The 25,590-nt window shown below is 36.4% G+C and overlaps 1 protein-coding gene, 1 long non-coding RNA gene and 1 pseudogene across 7 annotated transcripts; 1 reads left to right on the plus strand and 2 right to left on the minus strand.

The window, feature by feature from the left end:
* Nucleotides 1-7,738: 7,738 nt before the first annotated feature.
* LOC310719462 (protein rapunzel-like) lies at nt 7,739-10,319 on the minus strand. The gene is made up of 2 exons (XM_083529205.1): nt 10,192-10,319; nt 7,739-9,637 (listed from the first exon to the last, which is right to left on the minus strand). The coding sequence occupies exon 2, from the start codon at nt 9,633-9,635 to the stop codon at nt 8,469-8,471; it is 1,167 nt and encodes a 388-aa protein (XP_083385331.1). The 5' UTR covers nt 9,636-9,637; nt 10,192-10,319; the 3' UTR covers nt 7,739-8,468.
* Nucleotides 10,320-10,349: 30 nt separating this feature from the next.
* LOC310719464 lies at nt 10,350-24,238 on the plus strand. The gene is made up of 3 exons (XR_014531492.1): nt 10,350-10,451; nt 10,575-10,678; nt 23,857-24,238. It is a non-coding gene; the product is annotated as an uncharacterized lncRNA (long non-coding RNA).
* Nucleotides 14,172-24,402, minus strand: LOC310719463 (protein rapunzel pseudogene; annotated as a pseudogene). Of its 5 annotated transcripts, XR_014538280.1 has the most exons (4): nt 24,245-24,391; nt 21,742-21,788; nt 19,106-19,403; nt 17,109-18,237 (listed from the first exon to the last, which is right to left on the minus strand). The product of XR_014538280.1 is annotated as a protein rapunzel pseudogene (transcript). The 5 variants fall into 5 exon arrangements; XR_014538277.1 differs by lacking the exons at nt 17,109-18,237; nt 19,106-19,403 and adding an exon at nt 14,172-16,630 and having other exon boundaries at nt 24,245-24,402; XR_014538278.1 differs by lacking the exons at nt 17,109-18,237; nt 19,106-19,403; nt 24,245-24,391 and adding exons at nt 14,172-16,630; nt 23,578-23,707.
* Nucleotides 24,403-25,590: the final 1,188 nt, after the last annotated feature.

The following is a 25,590-nucleotide window of genomic DNA, read 5'->3' on the forward strand; positions in this document are numbered from 1 at the left end:
ATACTGATTTAATGACAGATGTGGATTTTACGGTTTCCTCTGGTTCATGTGCAAGCCAAAGAGGAACAAGGTACTAATGTAAATATTTTCACCAATTTAGTGCTTTTGCTTTCTTTTCTTTTTTTAAAGTGACACTTTCACATATTTGGTAGTTTTGTACTTTTTTCTACAAAGACTGGGGTTTTGTGAAATCATAAATGAGTGACTGACGATCAGGGTACTTGAGGTTTTTAGTTTATATTATCAGACAGCAATGATGACGGCATTTTGGCTGCAGGGCAAAATTCAAAATGACTGCCAGTCAGATTCAAAATGGGAAAATATAAGGGTCACATGATGAACAAACTCAGTAAACACGGTCTGAAATAAAAAAATAAAACAAAGTAAAATATTTTTTCAATATACGACAAAACAATGGACAGATTTATTTAGTTCATTACTTTAAATAATTTTTTTTTTATTTTTGTGGTTTCTCATAAACCGTGGTGGTACTCAGTAAAATATGACTTCAGTAAAAGTAAAATTTTTCCCTTTAAACCTTCAATTGAGTAAAATGTACATAAGTATCCAAAGTACTATGATTTATTATGGCTATAATGTTCCTATTATCATTTTTGTCACAAGCCTCTTGTTTAATCAACTCGTTTTATGTGAAAAGATTCTGCTACTCTCAGCACACAGATCTATTAATAAACTGATATTAATGAGTCAAACACTAATTGATTTTAAAATTAGCATGAGCCCAAAAAACTGCTTAAAATAAATAACGCAAATGAGGCCGCGTGTGTTGTGTCTGCGAGTTTGAGTCTGGAGTTTTTTCCATCATTTATTCCTCAGTAGGTCCCCTGGTGGTCTAGTGGTTACGATGCAGCGCTCTTACCGCTGCGACCCGGGTTCGATCCCCGGTCAGGGAACCATCCCCAGCCACTCTATGTGCCGGTCCCAAGCCCGGATAAATTGGGGAGGGTTGCGTTAGGAAGGGCATCCAGCGTAAAACATGTGCCAAATCAAACGTGCGGAGGATCCGCTGTGGCGACCCCTAACGGGAGAAACCGAAAGAAAGTTTGTAGATCAGTAGATACGCTAATCAAAACAGAGCACGCGCTTGACTCTGATTGGTGGCTTGCTGCATGCTCGACCGTTTTTATCCTCATAAATAAAATGAAATGTCGTAAAATGTGGTTCAGTAAAAATATATTTGATACTGAAATGTAGTAACGATACAGTAAGTAACTTAAAGTAAGCAAATGTAAATACAGTAATACAGATACGTGAAAACGCAACTTAAATACTGTAACGAATTACATTTACTTTGTTACTGTCCAACACTGGTCTCAACTGACTGACAAAAAATTCAATGACTTCGTCCAGACTATGTGTCTAAACAAGTTAAATGAATGTCAAGCATAAATTCCTTTTGTCTCTTCTTCCGTCTAAAAACCACATAAACCATCTATACTTCTACCACCTATAGAACCAATAGTTATAATTCACCTAACAAGTTAATACAAATGTTTTTATGTTAACCTCGGCTATTTTGGAACTAGGTAAGAAGTGGCAGTTTTCTGAGCTAGTTTCAAACTAGACTATTCCAGGATTATGGTGTCCATAAAAGTGTGAACAGTGAATTAAATATTACGATTAAAAAATGTGTGTGAAATGCAATGAACACTGTTTCTCATGACTGAATTAAGTGAAGGCTAGTTTCATTTTTTTTTTCCACATTCTGAGTTGAAGTAACACTGGAAAATTGCAAACTTTGTTATAATTTTGACCCCTAGCTATTTAAAAAAAGGGGATGTAAAATGTCATGTAAATCTTTGTAAATACATATTGCTACTGATGCATATGCAAAGACATGGCAATGAACTAATTTGATTTGGAAGGTTTGGAAATTAAATGTTGATTTTATTCTTTTTTTTTTTTTCACTTTATTTGACTCTGTGGCACTGTTCATGTTGCCTCAAAACACGCTTACATTTGTGCAGTTTGCAAAGCGTGCATGAGTGTGTGTGTGTGTGTGTGTGTGTGTGTGTGTGTGTGTGTGTGTGTGTGTGTGTGTGTGTGTGTGTGTGTGTGTGTATTTGACACTTAAATGTGGGTGTGAGCCAAAAAAACAACCCTATGGTCCAGCATGTTCCAGTGACCTCGCCAGGGAAATAATGCTTTGATGACAGATGTGAGTTTCCTGATTCCTCTGGTTTAAAGTGGAAGTTGCTGCACTATGGGCAATATTTTAAATAGATTCCACTCCAAATGGTTATGCAAATTTTGTAAGAAAAAAACATCAACAAAAAAACATAGAACAGATGTTGAAAACTTTGGTTTAAAATGTCAACTTTACTGCCAAATGTGCTACATGAATTCCAAAATCTTACTGTGATTTCCAGTGTTTAAAACAACTCATCCTGGCATGAAGAAACAGTAAAACACTACAGTAGAAAAAAAAAAAAAACAGTACTGTTTTTTATTTAAATTGTATTTTATAATATTATATAATAATAATAATTGACCTCATGATTCAGTAGCAAATGAGTACATTTTTTTCATGGATAATGCTTGTTGGACGCTTGTCCTAATCAGTATGCTTCTCGTCTCTATGGTAAGACAAAAACAGACAGACAAGCCCTCCACCAGTGATATCATTGTTTGCTCTTGGAACACAAATTCAACTGATGTACAGTATTGCTAGACTGTGATTTCACTCTGGTTCTGTCTAAACCCATTTTTACTTGTAAACAGACAAACCTCATAGTCGCAGCAAACACAATTACAATGCAGACACTGATTCAAGGTGAAGGCCCTTGTTTTGAACGTTTATAATTAAATGCCACCTTTCTTTGAGCAGTGGAGGTCAATGTGATTTATGATCGGCTGTCATTGAACTGAAGCTTGTTGCTTTTCAGTGTTCTCCTCTAAAGTGGTTTTAAGGATAGCAAATGCAGTTTCTCGAAAAAAAACAGTGTTGTGTCTGTAAGCTGCTCTCTGAAGGATGTTTCTTGTGTTTAGTGGAAGACCAAGGTCATGAGTGACTACCTCAATATGTAAGAGAACAACCATTTAATCTGTAAGTACGAGGCTAATTTTATAACTGGAACCTTCCAAAAACCATTTTCCAGGTCTTAAAATTCTTTATAATGTGTTAGACATTGAATAATTACACACTAAACAAAACAAACAACTTCCTGCTATCACTTATGCTACAGCAGCTATAAACAGTCATTCTCTCAACAATATATAAGCAGTTTTTATATCTTTGAAGTTAGAAAAGGTGAAAACCATGGCTTGTCATGTCAAGCATTAATTCCTCTGTACTGAATGTTTTCCCATGGAGCGCTAAAACCGGAGACTCCTTCCACAAATGTTAAACACAAGTCTACTAAAAAAAAACAGTACATTTAGGTGATAAAGAGCACTACGTTAGAGTTGAGCATTCTCTCTCTTGAGCACCTCCATTCTATTTTTAGAAAAAACAATTTCCGTTTTCACTTTAGTTTGGTCAAGATGAAGTCATTCTCACTTGCTCATTCTCTCTCTCTTATACACTTGCTATAAAAAAAAAAAAAAGATCATTCTCGTGGGGCAAATCCAAGATGGCTCCCAATTTGGTACATAGTGCACTACTCACCGTGTAAAAGCCATTAGTTCATACTCTGTGCACTTCACTGCACTTTATAGTGAGGCATGAAATGAATCAATCTGTATAGCTGTCAGCCATGGCTCCTCTATCTGGCACAACTTGCTAGTGGCTTATTAGAAAATGACCGCCAATTAAAATCTAAGAAACGTTGTTTACACTCAAATCCTTTATTGAATGCTTCCGGACTTTCACTTCCATCTCTCCTTCCCACTTCCTCTCTCTCTCTCTCTCTCTCTCTCTCTCTCTCTCTCTCTCTCTCTCTCTCTCTCTCTTCCCCTCTCTCCCCCTCTCTCTGACTGAAATCTTCTGAGTTATGAATGAAATAGTGAACAGTGCCTCTGGGGGCTCAGAAACCAGAGGATGTCATAATTAAATGTTCTCAGAACAGAACACCTAATTTTGCTGCCTCATTTGACTACAGATCACTTTTGAGGTTAAGTGTCGGCTCTGCTAAACCAAAATCATTTACATTTTTGTTATAAATGGAACCTTTTCAGATTGTAGCATGGGTCACAGTTTTTCAGAATCTCTGTTTCCAGGGGTTTGTTGTGTAATTCTCGATCTCTTCTGTTTGAAACTCTTTCTGATCAAGAAACCAAATACTCCCTAAGGGAGAGATTTTTGCCCATGTTTTCCAAAATTGTATGTCTACATGATATATCACAGACTACCACAATCAATGCACATGATATATGATATGCATGTGATACATCACTTTAAACAATAGCTGCAAAAACAAAATCGCCTTCCCCCAGGAAATTCACCCTCTGCTTGATTGCTTTATAGCTTTGACTTGATTTTATTAAAGGTTTCCAAATTTCAGGCGCTCCACTGTTTGCACTGATGGATTGAATAGGATTGTGGTGTGTGTGAGATTGTGGTGGGTGTGTGTGTGTGTTGTGAGAGAGATCAGCGAAGAGCTACATGGCAGGCTGATATATTACAACACAGCAGACTCTCACTGTGTTTGGAGTCAACAGAAGGGAAAGACGAGGCTTATCTTATCGTGAGAATGTGTGGGAGTGAGGCGGAGAGAGAGAGAGAGAGAGAGAGAGAGAGAGAGAGAGAGAGAGAGAGAGATTCCACTGTGCTGACGTGGTCGTAGGATGCAGACAGTGAACGATGATGAGATTGCTAAGCGAGAAGACTGCAAGCGTATGCACACACCATTCTGTGGACTTTTAAATACAAGCCTCATCCTTCCAATTCACTGCTATAAGCAAAAGCAATAGCTGTCATATTGACCATGATCATCTCTTTTTTCATTTTATAGTAAAAGATATTTAACATTTACATGTCCAAACATCTCTATGAAATGGAATCCTTCGTCACATTTACACACAAGACCACAAATTTCCCAGGTTGGGAAGTTCAAAGGGAAAATTTTTATTTTTTTTTATATTTAAAAAGATCTGTCATCAAATTGTTTTTACTTTACAGTGCTGCTGAATTCATCATTACAACTCGTATGATGGACGCTACATATTATGCCAATCTGGAGGGAAAAAAACCCATAAATGTTGACATTAAGTATATTTATATAACATGCATGTAGGGAGTCTCCAGGTTTAGAGCTTTGTAACAGTCAGAGGGAATGCTGTAACTGTAAAATCCCCCTCCACAGGAAGGTCTTCAGGACAGAGGAGTTTCCACTTTCCTTTTCTTTTGCATTTACTTTGTAAGATGATTGTTCTATAGCAAAAGTGATAACGGGAACTGGGTTGTTTCATGGGTGTTTAAAAGAAACAAAACCTATATAGATAAAACTGCTAACTGCATTTATATAAGTTAAATTAAAATTCAATTTGATTCATTCGACTGCATACCTTTTTTTAATCATTGGACATTGTCTCAACGCAGCTTTACAGAAGAAAATGGATTACGAATATACTTTTTAAATGTTTAATTTATAAATAATTCCCTATAAGCTTTCCCCAAAAGAGCGAGCCAGTATTTACAACTCCCTGTGGTGGCATAAGGAAGAAACCTTAACAGGAACCAGACTCAAAAGAGAACCCAGCCACACCTGTGTGTGCATTCATTAGAATAGGATCATCATTGAGGTTATCAACTGTTTATGTCTGTTGTAGCAGATATTATTTACAGTCCAAATCTAAATTCATAGTTCTTAACTTTGCTTAGTAACGTAAAAGATCTTTAGTCTGTTCATGTGAAACCATCTGCAGGTACACTGGGTGGTCTCAGAAGAGATCTTCATCTGGGGGTCCAAAAATAAAACACTGCAGTATGCTGTTGTAGTGAAATAATCAAATTCAAGGTGTTAACACAAGGTGTTAAGGTGTCAAGTCAGCTCACATCACCACAATATAATTTTTTTTTAATCAATTTACATACTTTAACGGCTGTAAGCGATCCACCACAATTCGCCAGGATAATACAAAATTTAGTGTTTGCATAATTTGAAGCGGAGGTATTGTTTTGATCCTTCAGACCTTTGTAGTCCAATAAGCCGTTTTTTGCAGCATTCCTGCTTATGGAAACTAAATCAGATTTTTACCTATTACATATTGTATTGTTTAGAAAAACACAGATTTTAAGCATGTATGCATTTTATGTGAAATGTGAAAACTTTAAACAGATAATAACTCTGGAAAAAAAAAATATATACCAGACATCTTAAAGCCTATCTGTATGGCTGTTCACGGTGAGCTGCTGTGTGTCACTGAACAAATGTTTTAATGCTTTTTATCAGATCAGGCCACTTAGGGAGTAGTGAGTGGGTCGATGGTCCACTTTGACTGATGGGTAATGTCATTAGCTCTGGCTGCGATTGGCAGATGCAGCCGGACTGAGGCATCCTGGGATTGATCGACCTCCTCTAGCAGTGCTCTAATGCTAGTCGACGTAAAATCACTCATTTGTTTATGAAATATTGATATTGGCTGATATCTCTTTCTGGAGGAGGCCGGCTTTGGAGAAGAGTCCGTACAAAGATCTGGAGAGTATTTCTCTTTCTGTGTTACATCGTTCATATATTATTAAACATTTTAAATAGAAACACCCACATACTCTTAGAGGAAGTCGTACAGTCCTTGAGGGACACACAAAGTTGCACAAGCACACAGAGAGAAAAGCACTTTCTGCAAATAAATGTGCGAATAGCGCCATCTGCCTCTAGAACAGAAGCAGTTACAGACATCCATTGAGCATAAATGAGAAAGGATGATGTGCAATAATTGTTCAGGTGGATCAGAAAACTGCAGGTTTCTCTGCAATGACATTAAGGCTTAAAAGAAGCCACAGCAAAACCTTTATCGGAGATAATAGCTTTCCAGATCAATAGCGCCAACCAGGACAGAAGCCACTCAACCACTAATGAATACAAGAGTTTCCACAGGCTGAGCTTTGGGTTTCTGCTCGGAAGGAAAAGTATGAATTGTTTAACATCCTAATACAATAAAGCTGAGATTGTATAGTCCATGCATTATGGAAGACTATATTAAGTCTCTGTGTGAAAAAATAAACCACTCTCAAATATACCACTATAATACTAATAAAAACCAAGAAATTTACATTTATTTATTCCTTAGTAACATATTTAAACACAATTTTTATTTATTATTTTAACAAAAATGACCTTGACTTTGCACAGCACACAATTAAGACTTAAGTCTGTTGTTTTGGTTGTATTGATTTACAATCATGCTGGCTTAAGCCTTTATTTTAGCTCTTTTTACTGGTGGGAATGATGGATGGTTCCCTAGCTCGCCATCCCAGCCTGCTTAATGTCCAACTTTAATGAGCTGACTTCAACATTCTAGGCCTCATCTGCTCTGCACCAACAGACCTGCACGATGAGAACTGCTGACTTGTGTGAAAAATCCTGTAATTAAATTAAACGTAACTTTGAGTGGTGTACGTGTCCACTACGCAGACTTAACAGCGATCGGCGTCAGCTCGCGGTTTGTTAATCGTGATATTGTGTAACAACAGGAAACAGAAAATGCAATTATCTTTACCGTATATATCATTCTGGTGTGTGCTTACAGCAGATCTGTTTCTGAACTTATGCTGATTCGATTAAGCCCATTGTAAGGTTTTTTTTTGTCTTATGATGAAAGTACACAGACTGCAGAATTCCCCAGGGTACACTTTTATTCTTTTAATCAGGCCAGGATTTGCAGTAGAAAAAGGAAAGCTCGACTGAAAGTGGAATCTCATGGATCTTTTCATAGATGACATCTTTTATACTTTTTATGTCTTTTGGGGGTATGCAGGAAATCCTGAGGCAGCAGTTTTGCACAGAATATATAGGGCAGCATTTTGGCAGGCGTATGTAATGTCGAAAGCTATGCATAGTGTGGAAAATCGCCAATGTACACATAAATTGTAAATGCATTGCAGTATAAAACTGTCAAAATATGTAAACTAGTATCAAAGTACAGGATACTCACAGGATCATAGTTTACTAGTACTATGCATTCTGTTGTCTTATGTTACTGTGTTATGTTAATGTTCTATACAGGGGTTCTTGATTCTCATATGTTTACACTAAAACTCCATTTTAACCAAAGTATGGTGTTCACTATAGGTCAAGACTGATTTAGATTTAAAACAGATGTTTAAGAAATTTTGCATTTATAAGGGGTGGCTAATGTAATGCCAAAGTGCATGCTGTGGTTAACTACAGACATTTAGATTAAGACTTTTTGGTTATTTGGCTACAATTAATATAATGAATATAGGTTAGTATCTGTTGAAATGGCATTTCAATTTATGTCTGGCTAAAGGCTATGGTTTTACAGATATGTAATTTGTGACATATGCAAATCGATAAGGTATATAATTTGATTTGTTGGCCTCGTTACTAATCTGAATGCACACAGACAGACACTTTTTTGTGTCGCTCCCAATAATGGCAGTCTTCTGGAAAGTTCCAAGCTGCAAAACTCTGTTTATTATTACTGACAGCTTGGATCATAAAACCAGGCAGTTGATTCTCCAGAATCTCCACCACAGCTTTGGGTTTTTCCTTCTTAGCATGACCGTCCATCAGCTGCTGTATGTTGTCCTTGAGAAGAGGCTGTGGATTGTTGGAGTAGGACACGACTACTTTTGTGTCTTTACCCTGCAGCACATTAAAACAATTTTGTCCTTTTACACACTCATGTTTGTCGTCGTTGTTGACCAAGGGGTTAATAATGCGAACAGACCAACGGACCCAATCATATTTCTTTTCCAAGAAACTGAGCAGCTCCTGGGGGAATTCTTCGGTACTCTCTCCCTCTTTTTCCTGGACTAGCCTCTTGACATCCAGGTGTGCCTGCTCTGAAAATGACTGCACACATTCCTCAATAACTTCCTTCATCTTTATCTCAACCTCCTGGATTTTCTCGCTCCATTCACAGATTTTCTCCTGCTCTATATCCTCCCCTTGAGTAAGGGCACAATACCCTAGCAAGACGATCAACCCCAAGCAGAAGAGTTCCTTCATCCGGACACAGTAGTCTTCTAAGACTCTTCTGTTCCTGGCCACATATTTTGTCACCACCTCCAGGATGGGCTCTACAAACGTGTTTTTGCCCATCAGGCCGTCATACAGCATATAGAGGTTTTTCTCACCTCCTGTCTTGCTAAAATGTTTCAAGAACAAATCTTTTTTGACCTCCTGGAACTTTGGTTCGACGATCAAGATGTCAATATATTTGCGGTACAGGTTGCGTAGGTTCTCCTCTACGGAAAAGTAATGACTATCAACATTTCCCTTCTGTATCTCACATTTGATGTCGTCAAGCTGGGACGAGTTCACTGCAAGCCTACTCATCACAACTATGAACTGCTCTTTGACATAGCGCACCTCCTTGCTTTCAACTTTGTCCAAAACAAGCTTCAGGACTGGAGCAGCAGCTTCACACAGAGGAAACATCTCCCCCACTGTGCTAGCCAAGACCTCAGCTCCTTTCTCCAACAGCTCCATTAAAGCCTCAATGGATTTCTTCTTCTCTGCCACCAATTTCTCCAGTGGATTTGCCATGGCTAAAATCAACAACCAAGCAAAGGCAATTAGGAACATGCAGTCCTGAAAACCAAAATATTAAATAAAATATTCTCAAGATTGGGATTTTATTTGATGGCATGATATAATACTCAAAGAAGAGACCAGGAAATATTAATTACAACTCAACTTGTTTGTTCAGGGTGTTTTTTTTTTTAAATGGTATGGATGTAAAATCAATCTGTTATAAACATGCAAACATTACCAATATAACAGGAGACATCAACTAAACTGCTAAATCAGCAAACAGTATTCATAATAAACACACATAAACAAAAAAGATTGAAAAAAAAAAATGACGCATGGAAAGGCCACCTTTCATGCAGGCTGGGAAATGTGCTATTTATAGCTCACTCAAAAAAAAACAAAAAAAAAACAAAAAAAAAACAACCTAATTAGAACCCAAATGAGAACCAATATAAATCGAATGGATTACAGATTTTACAGGTAAAATTCAAGGGGCCCCTGCAAAGAGACACACCTTAAAATATTAAAAAATAAAGTGCAAAGAATGTGTGAATATAAAGACTCATACCTGCAAATGATGAAGATTCCGAAATGCTTCAGGAGGAGTCTTTGGGGAGGGGTTCCAAAATCTTCAAATGTCCCTCAAGTTTTAGTCGCGTGGTGTTGTTAAAGCATCGGCTGAGGACTGATGCATCTGGAAAAAAGAGAGAGGGAGAGAGTGTGTTTAGAGAGAGAGAGAGAGAGAGAGAGAGAGAGAGAGAGAGAGAGAGAGAGAGTCGTGCGTGTTGAGCCATGAGCCATTTTTGGAAAGCGCTTCGTGACAGTCGGGTAAAACCTCATTTTCTGACACCTGAACAAAACACAATGCCTGACTTTTATTCCTGTCCTTTTTGTTTTTCTTTCTTTCTTTGTTTTTTTTTTTTTTTTTAAATGTGAAACAATCTCTTTTAGCTGCTTCGTGATCTTTGGAGAGGAGGAAATTTACGCATGGTGCGTAACGTTGATCAGCTCCACCGGGTGCATTCACGTCGGCAAGATTCCCAGCATCACAAAAGGTGAGTGCTTTCTAAAATATTTATGTAGAAATATCAGATAACTGACATCATAATTCCCTACAGATCTGTTTTTAATAGAATTTTCTCATAGTCATTTTTCATTTTAGTTAGACATTTGGAAAGCTTACACACACACACACACACACACACACACACACACACACACACACACACACACACACACACACAACACACACACACACTATTATAAGACTTGCCTTTTCTCTCTTGGTTCTATTTTAGTGGTAAATCGATCAGAAGGAATTAAAATCAACCCGAATTCTTTTCTAAACATTGTGTTCACATGAAAGGTCACGCCTCAATTATTCATTTAACCTGCTCCAGGATCGAGTCTCATCCCCATGACCTGGGTTTATTAAAAAGCCTTCAACAGAACATATAGGATTATTAATCTCATATAAAAACACGTCTCGCCTTGAAGATGTATTAATGAAAATGTATTCAGGCTTGGCACAGAGTATAAATATGTAAATATTTAAGCAATCATCCTTAATAATCAGAATAGTGATTTTTGATTCAGAATTGTGACATGGTGATTCTTCACCTACTATCATACTGACCAGTATTTCAAACACCACCAGAGGTTTTGACACTCCTAATTAATTAAAATGGGAATTTTAGAAAAATGTTTGTCTTTTGGATTTTGGAACAACATTTGAAAATCTTATTTTCATTTTGGGACCCAACATCAGAAACAAATCACATTATCTCTTCCAAATGAACTACAATAGGTTTGTGTGCTGAACCATCCTTACCGAGAGGCCCCATGAACCTGTTCTACTCGCTTTGTGAGGAATGTTATAGGAGTCTGAAGAGTGGTGAAAATGCTTGGGTGGGTTTTACTTTGTTGTTTTTGAATGTTTTCGGGCTGAAATCGTTTGGGACATTGTGTAATTAGCCCTGGCAAGTTGTCAAGTTGTAATGAAGCATTTTCTGCTTTATGCACTGGTGTTGAATCGAGTGTGGTGATGTTACAGTAGCTGACGTTCTGCATCAGGTCAATCGCAAAGGTCTGTTCATATAGTTTGTCAATAGCATCAAATCTGGAATAATGTTGCTAAAGGGGTCTGAAAGTTAAGCAGAAGTTGGCAAAGGTTTTACTTCTAAACGTGACACTGTGGAAACATTTTACATTAATTTATCCTATTACACAAACAAAGGGGCAGAGCTTGGTAATGAACCAACATAGCTATTAATGAATCGGACTTAAATCTCCAACTAATAAAAGTATATATTTGTGAATATAATCCAGGAATAACTTTTGTATTTTTTTTGTAAAGAAAAAGTAGTTTGGAAAATTATTTGATTATTATTGATTATTATGATTATAATTTCATTATAAAGGTTGTTGTTGGGAGCAAGTTCATTAAACCAACATTACTTGAGGACCATGACCTTGAAATTTTATAGGGCAGATCATTAATGTAAACTACAGTATAAGCTGATGATGAGCTGCCCACAGAAATATATACCTTAAGGAAAACATTAAATATTATTTATAAAAATGTTTTGAAAATTATCATTTATTTAACAAACCTCTCCTGCACTGTGTGTATTTTGATTCTGAAAAGAAATGAGTAGTTTGTGAAAATTGTACTGTTGTAAATAGTAACAGATGCATTGGGAATTTCATGTAGCAGAAATAGCTGCAAATCAGTTATATTTATATTTATATTTATTTTAGTATTTTTCGAATAGAGGAGTTTACACTTTTATTAACCTAAAAAAAAAAAGCTGGGATAAAAGGTGAAGATAAAAACAGCACACAACTTTTTACATTAATGTAAAGCAATTAGAAATAAAAAATGGTATGATGTTCTTTAATAATTATATGAAATATACATGTTTGTATAGATTGCTTGCTGTGTTTTGTACACTACAAATTGTCCTCTCTTTATGTAAATGCACCCTGTCCTGGAATTTACCAGAGTCAAACATCCAGCGGGACTATGAAAAGCATTATAATATTAATAATTCAAGTATTTGCACAGAGTTTTTCTTTAAGTTGGCAGGACCACTAGAGGTCAGTACATAGGCTACAGTTCCTCGGTAGAAAACATTTAATTGCTTTTTAAATATAAATAATTGACCACGATAATAACTGTTAAAAGCTTGTTTCCATTTAGTGAACTCTCTCTTTCAATATTTCCTATCATTCAAAATGACTGTGTTATTTAATCGATACAGTGAAAAACAAGGTGAAAGGTGTAGGTGCTTTTAATGAAACCGAGAAGTTATGTATTTTAACAAATGTATCTATTTGATAAATATTGTCACATTTTGTGTTTTAATTATACAAGTCTATACAAATTACTAACATCTGTAGTATAAGTTAACAACTTATAATACCTTGAGCTCAGAATGCAGATTGACACTATATATAAAATATTACTCATTCACTCACATATATGTTTTATTCTGGTTAAAATCATCATGGGTCTGGATTTAACAGAGTGCAATATGGATGATACACCAGTCCATGGCATGGCACCGTGCACTCAACCATTCACACTCACAAGACAACATGGGAAATCTTTCCACCAGAAAGGGTTTTATTGTTTTGTTTTGGTTTGGTTTTTATCTGGATTAATTGCATACAAACATGAAAAAACCATGCTGAATTTCACACATTAATTTACCTAAACTCCAGCCATGGATTGAAGTAGTCAGTGCTCACTTTTATAGAAATACACGTGATGTAGATTGTCATCTTTACTGACCTCTAGTGGCTGAAAGATGTATTTAAGATTCAGCAGCAGCAGAGGAAGCAAACCAAGTGACAACGTTTTACACAATTTAAAGTATTTGCTATTTGCATGAGATAAATGAGATAATAATAAATAACAAATAACCCTTCGACAAACCAGGTATTATTGCAAATATAAAATGTTTATGTTGTATAAACTGGTATCATTTTAACATTTTTACAGCCTAAAAAGTATAAATCTTCATTTAAAGGATTTTAATAAGACCGCATAGCTGTAACAGTAGTTTTTATTTAGCAGGCTAATGCATTTTTGTTGACAATTTAAGATGGTAATAATAATAAATCCTGTTTCTTAATTACTGACCTCTCTGCATGAAAAATAAATAACCTTATTATATAACCTATAATATATAACCTTATAGCAATACACTTTCTTTTTTTTTTTTTTATCAACATTTAAATGTCATTAAGGTTAAAAAGAAGGCTGTCTTGTTTTATATTATAAAATATTTTACACAGTATATTGTCATATACCGTAGTATAAAAGACAATAGCGACATCTAGCGGCAAGGTATTGTGTAGACGGTCTAAAGTCGCCCGGCAATAAAATGCTGCCTTACATTACATTATTAATTATTATTATTATTATTATTATTATTATTATTATTGCCCTCTAGAAAATCTGATTTATATTCAGTCTTGTCACATTTGTGCAGACAAATGATAATGATTTCAATTTGTACATGTAAAAAATCATCCAAGCCATTTTATGCATTTATACAGTATCTTTTTATTGGTAGTGCATAGTTTCTATACAACTTTATTCAGCAACTAAAAAAACACAATCAAAGAACAGGAAAGCATTTTTATTTTCACAATTTCTCCAATTTCCCCTGGTTCACAAAGCATTTCTCATTACTTTATTTGCAGAGAAAATGAGCTAATGCGTTGAAAGAGCTCGAACTGGTCTCATTTCAAAAGTGCATAATAGATGATTGTAAGTATAGTGTATATAAGCATTACGGTTTCCACATATTATTTAACCCCATAGAGAAAAGCAAAGCGAGGAAGAGAAAGAAATAGAGAGTGAGTAATGGATTCATCAAACCGACGTGAACGTTGATATAAGGTAAAGTTATAGGTGTAAAATATGCAGGAGGCAGTAATGGTTCAGTAAACATCCTGTGAAAGAGAGAGCATGCACTTTAAGCTGTTTATTCTAAATCGATGCTGAAGGTACATAATGTGATTTGACAGAGATATGAGTCAGATTCTCATATTCCAAACATGACCAGCTGTGAATGTGAGACAGAACATTGATTAGGATGCAACTGCATCGTTTAGTTTTGGTCTGTACAAATAATAAAAGGTAAATAAAAGAAATAAAAACATTTTAGATGGAGAAAGAAAAGAATTGTTAAAAAAAAAAACAACTAGTGAGAAAAAAAAAAAAAAAAATGCATTCAAAACTTCTCAACTTTTATCAAGTTTTCCAGAATAAAAAAAAACAAACAACAGACCCTACCTCATGTAGTTTAGCAGACATTTCACAGCGCAACATTGTCTCTCTTAAGGATTTTGAAGTAGACAGCATTGGAGACAGAGCCATATTATATATATAAAATGCAATGCTAATTTGATCAGATTGCAGGTAGGATTATAGAAGTAGATGACGATGAATTTGGGATGTTTGTAGGGATATTTTCATAAAGCTTAGCTTGGTCTTTAGTGTTTTTCATGTTACAGTAATATGAGTAAAGGCATGCAGTTAAGTCATGGGTATGTAGTGTTAGTCATGAATGCATTCCTCATTAATCCATGTTTGAATCAAAAAGTTTTAAACCCAAGTAGGGTTCCAGTTAATAAAAAAATAAAGACGTTAGTCTTCACAACACAAAATATGCAACATTCTTTTTTAGATGCTTTTGATACTGTAGGAGAACCTCCCAAAGTGCAGGAAGTGCTGCAGAATGACTGGATTATGAAAATAACTGGGGGGTAAATATCACAATACCATGAACCAACCACACACACACACACACACACACACACACACACACACACACACACACACACACACGCGCGCACACACACGCACGCACACGCGGTTTATGTAGAATGTAGAATCATCTATAGGCTCCGGCACCTTCAGACTAACCATCAAGCTGAAAGTGCAACATTATATGGTGAAGGCAGGAATCTGTTCAGGATATTGAATAATAAACTAAATGAAATATTGGTGCTGTAGAGTTTAATTGGCTATAAACCCAAGGGTGGGCCACACCCACCTGTATACTGTACTGAAAATAGTGTTGGTTTGGTTTTTACTTCTCCAAAAAATGTTTTTAAAACAACTAAATCTCAAAGAGAAATTGTATTTAAAAATCCTGACTATTTAGAAAAAAAAAAGACATTAGTGGTGGAAAAGAGAGGCACCAAAAAGACACAAAGACCTTTACAGAAGCAAATATATTTGTGTGTGTGTGTGTGTTTGCGTGTGCGTGTCTGGGGAAAGGAATCACTTGCACCTCCCGAGCGCCTCCTGCATTTTCTCTTGTACATCTTCCATGTTCTTGCTCCACTCCTCGATCAGACCTTCCTCATCATCACCGATGATGGCGGCGTAACCCATCAGAGCGATGAGGCCGATGCAGAACAGGTAGGTGAGATGTGTGCAGAGGCGCTCCATCACCCCACGATCCCCTTTTGAGTAAGTCATGTAGACCTGGAGGATGGGCCGGCTGAAGAGCTTGGATTTACCCGTGACACCATCATAGAGTGTGTGAAGGTTTTGGTCGCCCATGTCGTTGGCATAGCTTTCCTCAAATTCATCACACCTTCTCTTCTTGTACTCGGGCCGTGCCTCCACCACCTTCATGAACATACGGAACTGGTTTCGCAAATTCACCTCTACGTCGCTGTACTGCTTGTCCAACGTCTCCTTCTGGATCAGGCACAACACATCACGGTTCTGCTCTGAAATACTTTGCAGGGCTTTGTTCACACTGCCAAACTCACGGCGAAGAGTTTGAATATCCTCATCATCCACGTGGTGGAGGACGACACGGATCAGTGAGCCAGCGACACCAAAGATGGGATTCACCACAGCAGCTGCTGATGAGATGGTAGCTACACACTCCAGCACCCTCACCAGGCCTCGCTTCAGCTTGTCTTTGTCCTCGAAGATGTCGATGTCAGCCATGGCCTAAAACAGAAACGTTGGCCTGATTGGAAGAAAAAAATATTTTTAAACGATATAATAAACAGAGCACTTTGTATTCAACCAAATTAATTTACAGATTATACAGATCCTGGATTCTCATTTGGATTGAATTCCAGTCCAAAAAATTTTATATAATGTCAAGAAGTTCAAGGGGATAAAGTTATGTATCTATATTAACTCTCATACGCTGACAGACAGGAAATATTTTACAGTAGACCCTTTTAGAAAACTACTCGTAATGCGATCCGTTGTAAAGCTTGGAGCTTTCGGTGCTCTACCGTATGCAAAACACTTCTTTGAATATTGCTTTGCGGTGAGTAGATGAAATGCACAGAGTGAGCTACATGTCCTTAAAAAGAAGGTCAGTGTATGCTGAGAACGTCATTCCTTATTCAAACTTTTATGACAGGAAAAAAAAATAAAAGTACTGCTAAATGCTATCAAGGGACAGTAAACTAACACTCAATAAAACCAAAGCCTTTACTTGGAAAAGTCAAACATTTATTTTAGCACAAACAATAAAACAGTATGGTCCACAGTTACAAAGTATCAGAAAAAAACCCAAAATGAGAATTAAAAAAAAAAGACACACACATGTTGGTGCAAAAATGTCCAGCTTGTTTGACTCTACATTCAGCAACACATTTAGATCCATGTCATATAATATTTTGCATAATCTGCTTAAGTGAATAAAAAACATTTGAAGAGATTTTAAGTGCTAAGCCAAAATAAAAACAATACAAGAATAGAAAGAAACCAGTTTCTTATTGCCCGTAATATAAATAGCATTGATTGTGTTTATATTTGTCTCTATTATAAAGCAGTAGAAATTTAGACAGCGGTGGTTTAACAACCTTTCAGTGCATTTAGTATCATCCTACTCGCCACACTCATCCAGGACTTCTTGCATCTTGGTTTGAATTTCGATGACCCTTAGAGCCCACTTTTCCCTGACCTCGTCCTCGTCATCCTCCGTGACTGCGTAGTAGGCCATCAGTGACATGAGGCCGATTTGGAAGAGGTGAGCTAGATGAGCGCATCTAGCCTCCATGATCTTTCTGTTCCTGTCGCAGTGCTCTAGATAAACCGTCAGCAACGGCCTTCCAAAAACTTTATTCCTTCCATTGATGCCTTGATAGAACACATCCAAGCTCAGGTCGCTCTTGTCCTTTTCATAGGTATTCTTAAAATCTTCCATGTAGCGCTCACCATCATTGGGGTTCACTCTTATACGCTCCACCATGGTGTTCAAGGCACCATATTGGTGCTTGATGTATTCCTCGTATTTGCCGAAAGTTTCGTTGATTTCGTCGATGCGGATTTGGCGCAGCGTTTTCTTGTTCTGCTCAGAGATGCTCTCCAGCTTGTCATGAATCTGCTTGAAGTCCTTATCCAGCACATTGCCTTCATCTTCCACCAGGCCTTTTCTTACTACACCAACCAGCGAGGTGACAATGCCAAACAGTGGGTCAATGGAGGAGGCAAAGGAGGAAACTTTCTCCACATAACCCAGCACTTTGGCCGCAGTTTGTTTGATTTGCTCCTTGTCTGCCATGGATGCAGGTGGATCACTGGCTTGATGTCTACTGAGCCTGTGGTCCCCTGATTCTGGGAAAAAAAAAAAAAAGAAGCAAACAATGTGTCAATGAACCAAACTGGAACTACACACCTACACAACTGAGCCACTTTTCACTAAACAAGTTGTTAAAAAGATCTCACTTCCTCCCTTCATTTTCTTGATCTAAACACCTACTTTAATTACCATCTATGCAGATTAGTAGGTTGCTGTCCAGTTCTGAAACAACCAACGAGAGAAACGTGGCACGCACCAATAAAATACGCTTCTCATTATGGATCAGCTTTAGAGACCATGACCTGACCCCAGATTCGATTCCATTCTATACAGACTATAATTTTAGTATTTATCAAAGTTGGGCATGGAAAACCAAACTGAAGGCCATTATAGAAGCCTGTATAGATTTCTATAAAACGCTGGATTTAAATAATGCATCATATAGGTAAACATGATGCGTAAACAAAGTGTAAACAACAGCTCTTTTCACGTCATATTCATGTCATATTTGATTGATTTTCATACAACAATGAATCACAGGCTGTCAATCGGTCTGTTATTCCCAAACCACAACCAGTTAGGAAAAATCTGGTTTAATATCCATTCGGCTTTGACAAGAGGCCGACATTAAAAGAAAAAGCACAGTTATAGACAGAATAAACCCCCAGAATGCACAATTTCATCATAAGTTTATACTGTTGCATAATATAGAAACTGCATATAGCACTGAAGCTCTGCCCATTGTAAGGCTAAACTGGTTAGCTTAAAATGAAAACAACCCACACAATGACTCCCTTAATCGTATCGCAATGAAACGCCAGTACAAAATGGTTTCATATGAGGCATACTGACTAAAATCATTGTACAGGAAAAGAGAAAACGGGCCCAAGCTAAGGATCTTACCTGTTTAATGTCTGTAGCTGTTCCCTTCCTAATGGTGCTGCTGTGTTTTTCGTGCAGGCAGCCACTATCTGAGCGTCAGGTTGGAGAGACCGCCCCTGCCTCTGTGCTATATATGGCCAGGGTGAGTGAGTGACTCATATCTGAGCAATGCTCATTGGGTTAGGGAGGGGAGGAAAAGGGAGAGAAAAAAAATGCAGCCCTTCCGCAGTCTCTTTTTATAGCTCAGAAAATGGCTGCCACGCTTCTCGCTGCAGTTGTTTAGCAGCAATTCAAAAGTATGTATATACGCTTTTAAGACCTGGGCGTAATGAGAAATGAGCAGAAAGACATTCAGGAAGTGGATACCAAGGAAACTAGTATTTCCAGATACGGATAAAAAAAAAAAAAAAAAAGAAGAAGTGAAAGGAAATATAAAATTTCTATTGAAAGTAAAGGCAGAGCTGACAATTGGGGAATGTAGTCTAATAGCTTGAACACTGCTCACATTGTATATGCAGCTGCTCTCCATCTGTTCACACTGCAACCCAATTCTGTTCAGCTGCCCGTTTAAAACAGCTGTAAGTCACTTTATAACAGCTGTAGGTCGCTTTAAAAACAGCCGTAGGTCGCTTTAAAGGTTTGGGGGCTTTTCTGTACTCTAGTTTTCAGTATATATGATGTGGTTGTAAAACTTTAGTTATTAGGACAGTGTGATAAATCGAATGGGACAGTGAGAGATATTACAACAATCACCTTCTTCATGAGGCTTTTTATTTCAGCTTTGATATCTCTAAATATTCACAGCACATGGTGCATCATGGTCTATTAGAACTTCACACTTTCAAAGAGGATGTTGCTATATGGTGTTACACTACAGCAGCATTTCAAATATGTTTTTATTTGGGGAAAAAAATGCTATAACAACAAAAATATTAGTCCAGCCCTGAAAGAGGACAAAAGTCCCCAAAAAAAAGATATTAATCTTGTTAAAATAAAAGCTCAACAGAAAATAACCCGTATAAAAAATATGATCATTATTATTTAAATTAACCATGATTAATTATTCATTACCATTCAAATATTTTATTCCAAATTAGATTTTACGCTGATAACATTAGAATAAGTTACACTGCAGCTGCAATTACAATGATAAGTTTGATGTTTGGCTCAGAAAAGCTAAAGTTTTATGTTGAACTGTTTTTTGGGTCTGTAGTTATCCAACGGCACCTTAAGGAACCCTTAAACAATCATTTTTCTAAGAGGATTTTATACTGGATGGATGTTTACGATGAACATGAGCTCCATTCTGTGGCACACTTTTTTGGGATGTAGCACCTTTTAAAGGTTTCCTCAGAGGGATAATTGACACCGGATATTAAAAAATATACAGAAAAAAAAGATAAAAAAAAAGATTTTCAGCAAGTCTCAGAAGAGATTTAAATAAAATAATTATGATTTTTATTCCCTTGAAGACTATAAAATGTTGACTACTCCTTTAAACCAAAACACGTTTCTACTGAATTACAGGGGTGAAAACAGAAACCTTAAAAGGGAAATGACCAACCCTAAGCCTTTAGGCATCAAAACTCAATGTCCAATTAGGTGAACGATATAAAAGAAATAATTTCTGGTATGCTGGAATTCATTCATACGAAAAGGATGAATGAACTCATTACTGGAAGAGTTTATGAAAATACATATGCAATCACTGAATCACTGTGTGATAATAAAAAGATTATTAAAGATTTGGCATTGATTAAAAAAAAAAAAAAATAAATAATAATAATAATAATAATAAAAATAATAATAATAATAATCCATAGAAACAAAAAGAAAAAATTCTTAAATTGAATTTGTATTCTGGATTGTGAGGGTGAATGTAATGCTCTGAAAGACTTAAAAGTTTGGGATTATCGGTTTCCCAGACCAAACAAGGCAAAGTTCAGAAAGCACAGATGTAAGTGGACTTGATTATATTTGTTTATGACTGAAATCAAGCTGTTACACTTGTCATATGATGCCCACAGACGCACATATTTACTATGGGCAAGTCTGTGACATGATATTTATCTGTTCATGATGTATTTCCACACAATTACTTTTCCTTTCTGGGGCATATTATATGTCAAATTCTAAAAAACTCTGTAGACTTAAAACCCATTTTAAGTCTAAGTTTAAGTTTAAGTTTCCCATTAAAGAAACTTTTAAACTGAGTGCTTCCTGAGAGCTGTTTTTAATGAAACATAAGGCAGAGAGCCATAAAAAAGTTATTTTCAAGAATAAACAAGAAACTAGATTTCTAGTCCTAGAGTTTATTTACTACCTGATGCAGCTGAAAAGATTCACCGTATAAAACCTTCCAGGCTGCAGTGATTTGATCGCGAGCACAGATATGAGGGCCGATACGATGTTTTACGCCGTGAACGTGAGATATTTTCGCCTGACGTGAATCTGATCATCTTGCAGGATGAGATAAGGGACATAACTTCACGACAAATGTTTTAACTTCTCTTAGTTTTTTGTGAGGATTTCAGTGTTTTAATATTAGTTCATATAAAGAGCTCTAACATCAGTATTAAAACTTTGACAGTAAATAGGATTAAAGAATCTCATCAATAAGCTTTAAGAACAGGTTTGTGGGAAAAGCAGGGCCTTACGTTGCAGTGTCCAAAGGTAATAGTGTCGTCTCAGGTACGAAGAGCCCCTGCAAGAAAACAAGAGGGAGGTATTAAAGATCAGAAAAAAATTAATAAAGAATAAAAAAAAAAATCAGAAGTGCTCTCATTATTTATTTATTTATTTATTTATTTATTTGTTTATTTATTTATTTATTAATTAGCAGAATAAAAATGTGAACCAAAACAAAGTGCTTATAATCTCAGGTTATAGGGCTTTTTTTTCCCTATAATGCAATAAAAGGAACTTTAAGTAAAAATAAATAAATAAATAATAGCATTATTCAGTATCAGAATGACATGGAAAATTAGAATCAACAATTTTTAGAATAGATTTAATATGAAAAATAAATATAAATATGAAGACTCCACAATCAGAGCAGACCCTGAACTGTTTGTATATAATTACATCATTACTAATAGAAACAGGAACCTAAAAACTTAAAAAATGTGATGAATGAACTGGGTGCGTTTGTGGAAATATTATAATGATGGGCCTGCAATAAAAATACTTTTCCACAGAAGCTAAAAAGAAATTCATAAAAACTTGAAATTGTAGATTTCATTCTAAGGTTGAATAATGCTTTGTGTTTGTGTCGTAATGTTTGCACTTATCCATCTCCCAGACCACGCTTGGCAAAGTTTGGTAAGCAGAGTACCAAACCAAACTTTATAATTTATGCTTATTGGCTAAAATCAGTAGCCTTTGTCATGTGACTCACACCTACTCACTTATTCACTAGGGGCAGATCTGTGACACGATATGCATCTGTTCACCCTGTATTTCCACTATTACTAAAACTAGTACAACTACCTTTTTTTTTTGTTTGTTTTTTTGCGCTTGCCTAGTTTCAAACACACAATGCGGGTTTCCCAAGAAAACGATAGGGGGCGCTAATTTACACTTTTTCGATTTATGACCAAAAACATCACATTCTCAAAAGACATCATGCCACAAAACCTGAGCTCCAGTGTAACCCTTTACATCCCTGACACTTTTAAACACTACATACAAATGTGATTTACAAACCCAGATCTCTAAAAAGCCATGAATTAATGAATGGATTAATAAAAAAATAAATAAAAAAATCATCATTTTAAATTCTTTCATTATGAGATTTAACCTCTTCTTTACCTGGAATCTGAATACTAATTAAAAAGTGATCTCATTTTGCCTTAAATATCTGAACTAATAACAGTCAATTTCTTCTAGAAATATATATAAATGTTCAGAATTGCACAATCGCTCTCGTTTTCAGTTGCAGGAATCGAGCCAATTTCTATTTGAAAGCAATTAAAGGGTTATAAATATGCTTATGTTTAATAAATACATTTAATTTAAAAAAATGACATTTATGGAAGACAGAAACTACATGAGCAACGTAAACATTATTTAGATGCTTTTTGCAAATATTCGCAAAATAATTTAATCTATCTTCGGGTGAGGGTCAATTCAATTTATATACAAAGTATTATCAGCAATATATATTTACATATATAATATGTAAGATTAATTAAAAAAATTATAATAAAAAAAAAAATTCTAAAACTTAATGAATCATTGAAGGTTTATATTTTTTGAGACTAGATCATAGAAATTAGTGTTTACATGCATCTGAATGCACACCCACCCACCCACCCACCCACCCACCCACACACACACACACACACCCACACACAGTTAAAATCCACAACAATTTAAAAAGGATTGAAGCTTTTTCTCTCTTAAATTGTGTTCATTTAGGCCTAAACCTCATTATTTAATGTGATTGTTTCATTATTAAGCATTTAGTCCAGTATTGGACACTTTGTCACAACCTTAAAAATCCCACCCAATGTTACAGTTTAAATGTGAATGAAACGCAGCCTGACTGAGGCTCCATTGAGGAAGTGAGCTACATGAATCTGCTTTCACTCTTGAGAGCGGCCATATTTAAATCTCCCTGTAAACACACAGAGGGAGTAAATATCAACTATTTGACTAGCAAAGTTACACAGAATGCACAGGAGATGATATTTGCATAGATATATTCCGTTTGAGAGCCTCTCCTTCTTTATATTGTACCTTTATTTGATTGTTTTTGTCTCCTTTCACAGGGCATAGCCCTAGTGCTAATATTAGCACTTCTATTGGCCAGAAGATCCAAGAACAGAAAAAAACTCCTGAAGAACTACTTCAAGAGGATATGACAAGACAATTTAAGGCCTTCCTATCTGTATTTGATATTGTGAGTACTGAAAACTTCTATATATCCTCCACAGTGGAGCAACCAGTCACCTTTCTGCCTGGCTCAGCTATAGCGCCCCCTAGCAGCCTCTCCATATTTCCTTGTTTGTGCTTTACACCAAGTCCTCTCCTTTCTTTTTTCTGCCCATAAAAATCCAATACATCACATCCTTTGCCATAAATATGATCCATGACACCTCACAATCAACCCATCCATCCATTGGGAGTCTAGGCAATTGCCAAGATAGCTCTTCTTACCTCTTCACAGCAGCTATATCTCTCCTCAAAGTCCAAATCCGAGTGCACTTCTTCTTCCCAGCAATCCTTGCAAAAGGGCCACTTCCATGTCAGATCTGTGTAGGGGTGTTCATATTGGACCATACCATTTTCTATGCCATAGAAGACCCTGGTGGGTGCAAATCACCCCATTAGGCACCACAGACGCACGAGCCACCACTTGCTCCACAAAAAAATCTATATATTCAGCCCTCCATTATTCAGCTCTTGCCTCAGACTGTACACATCCTCCCCCAGTCATATTTGAATATTCCAGCCTCCCAACAGTCAAATAGACCCTACAGAGTGGCAACTGGCTCTATGGAGACAGCTGGAGGCGCACAGACTCTCAAAGGGCTAATTGAGAGCCTGTCTGGCTTTACCACTTGTTCCAAAGATCCATAAATTATCTTGGGGGCAAATATAAGTTCAGAGTGGGCTATTCATATAGATATTAATTAAATAAATCCAGAGAAAGGGTCACTGAAATATAAGATATCCACTAAGACAGCCGGAGCCATAAGGAACTGACGCACCTCTCCAAAGGTGCAGGTGTGCTTCCACAAACAAAGACCTAATTATTACTCCAAACAAACACAGCACAGACACTTATTTGCGTTCCAAAAATCGCAAAATGTTTTTAGAACAAACATACAAGAGATTTTAGACATCTGGGCTGATCTGTGCCAAAAAATATATTTTTTTATATTTATTTAAAATGCTATTTAATTTTTCAGTTTTGTTAAGACGCCATTCCATTCACTGTCAATAACTCCATGCTAGATTATATGTTACTAGCTTAAAAACTTTTTAAAATACTAATTTTAGGCAACAGAAAGACTGGGATACTTATTTGGCAGGATAATATCGTGTATTATGGAAAGCATTGCGGGGCGGATGATGACCACGCACCCGACTTCTGCAAACACGCGCATATAAAATATAAAATACGTTTATATATTTTTTTTTTATATTTGTGATATTTTTTATATTTTATATAATGTTTTTTGTCCGTTTTCAGATGCACATATGATTCATTTATCTGTAAAGAATTAAGAATCGAGCAGGTCAGCGCGCTGACGCATCATGGCGCGCGTCAGGATCCACATCCAAAACCTTTATTTTCAGGAAGATCTTCTTCAGGATGTATAGAAGCATTTTTTTTCTATTTAGCACAACACTGACAGACATTTCTGCATGTGGAATTCCAAGGACATCAGAGGAAAGTGCGAGTCTGGACATGTCCTTCAGCCTATACGTCCATACCTCCCCTCTCCTCAGCCCCCTTAAACACAGTAAACAGAAAAAATACTTAAATGTGCAAGCTC

This window comes from Silurus aristotelis (genome assembly GCF_946808225.1).
Source record: "Silurus aristotelis genome assembly, chromosome: 25".
Taxonomy (NCBI): domain Eukaryota; kingdom Metazoa; phylum Chordata; class Actinopteri; order Siluriformes; family Siluridae; genus Silurus; species Silurus aristotelis.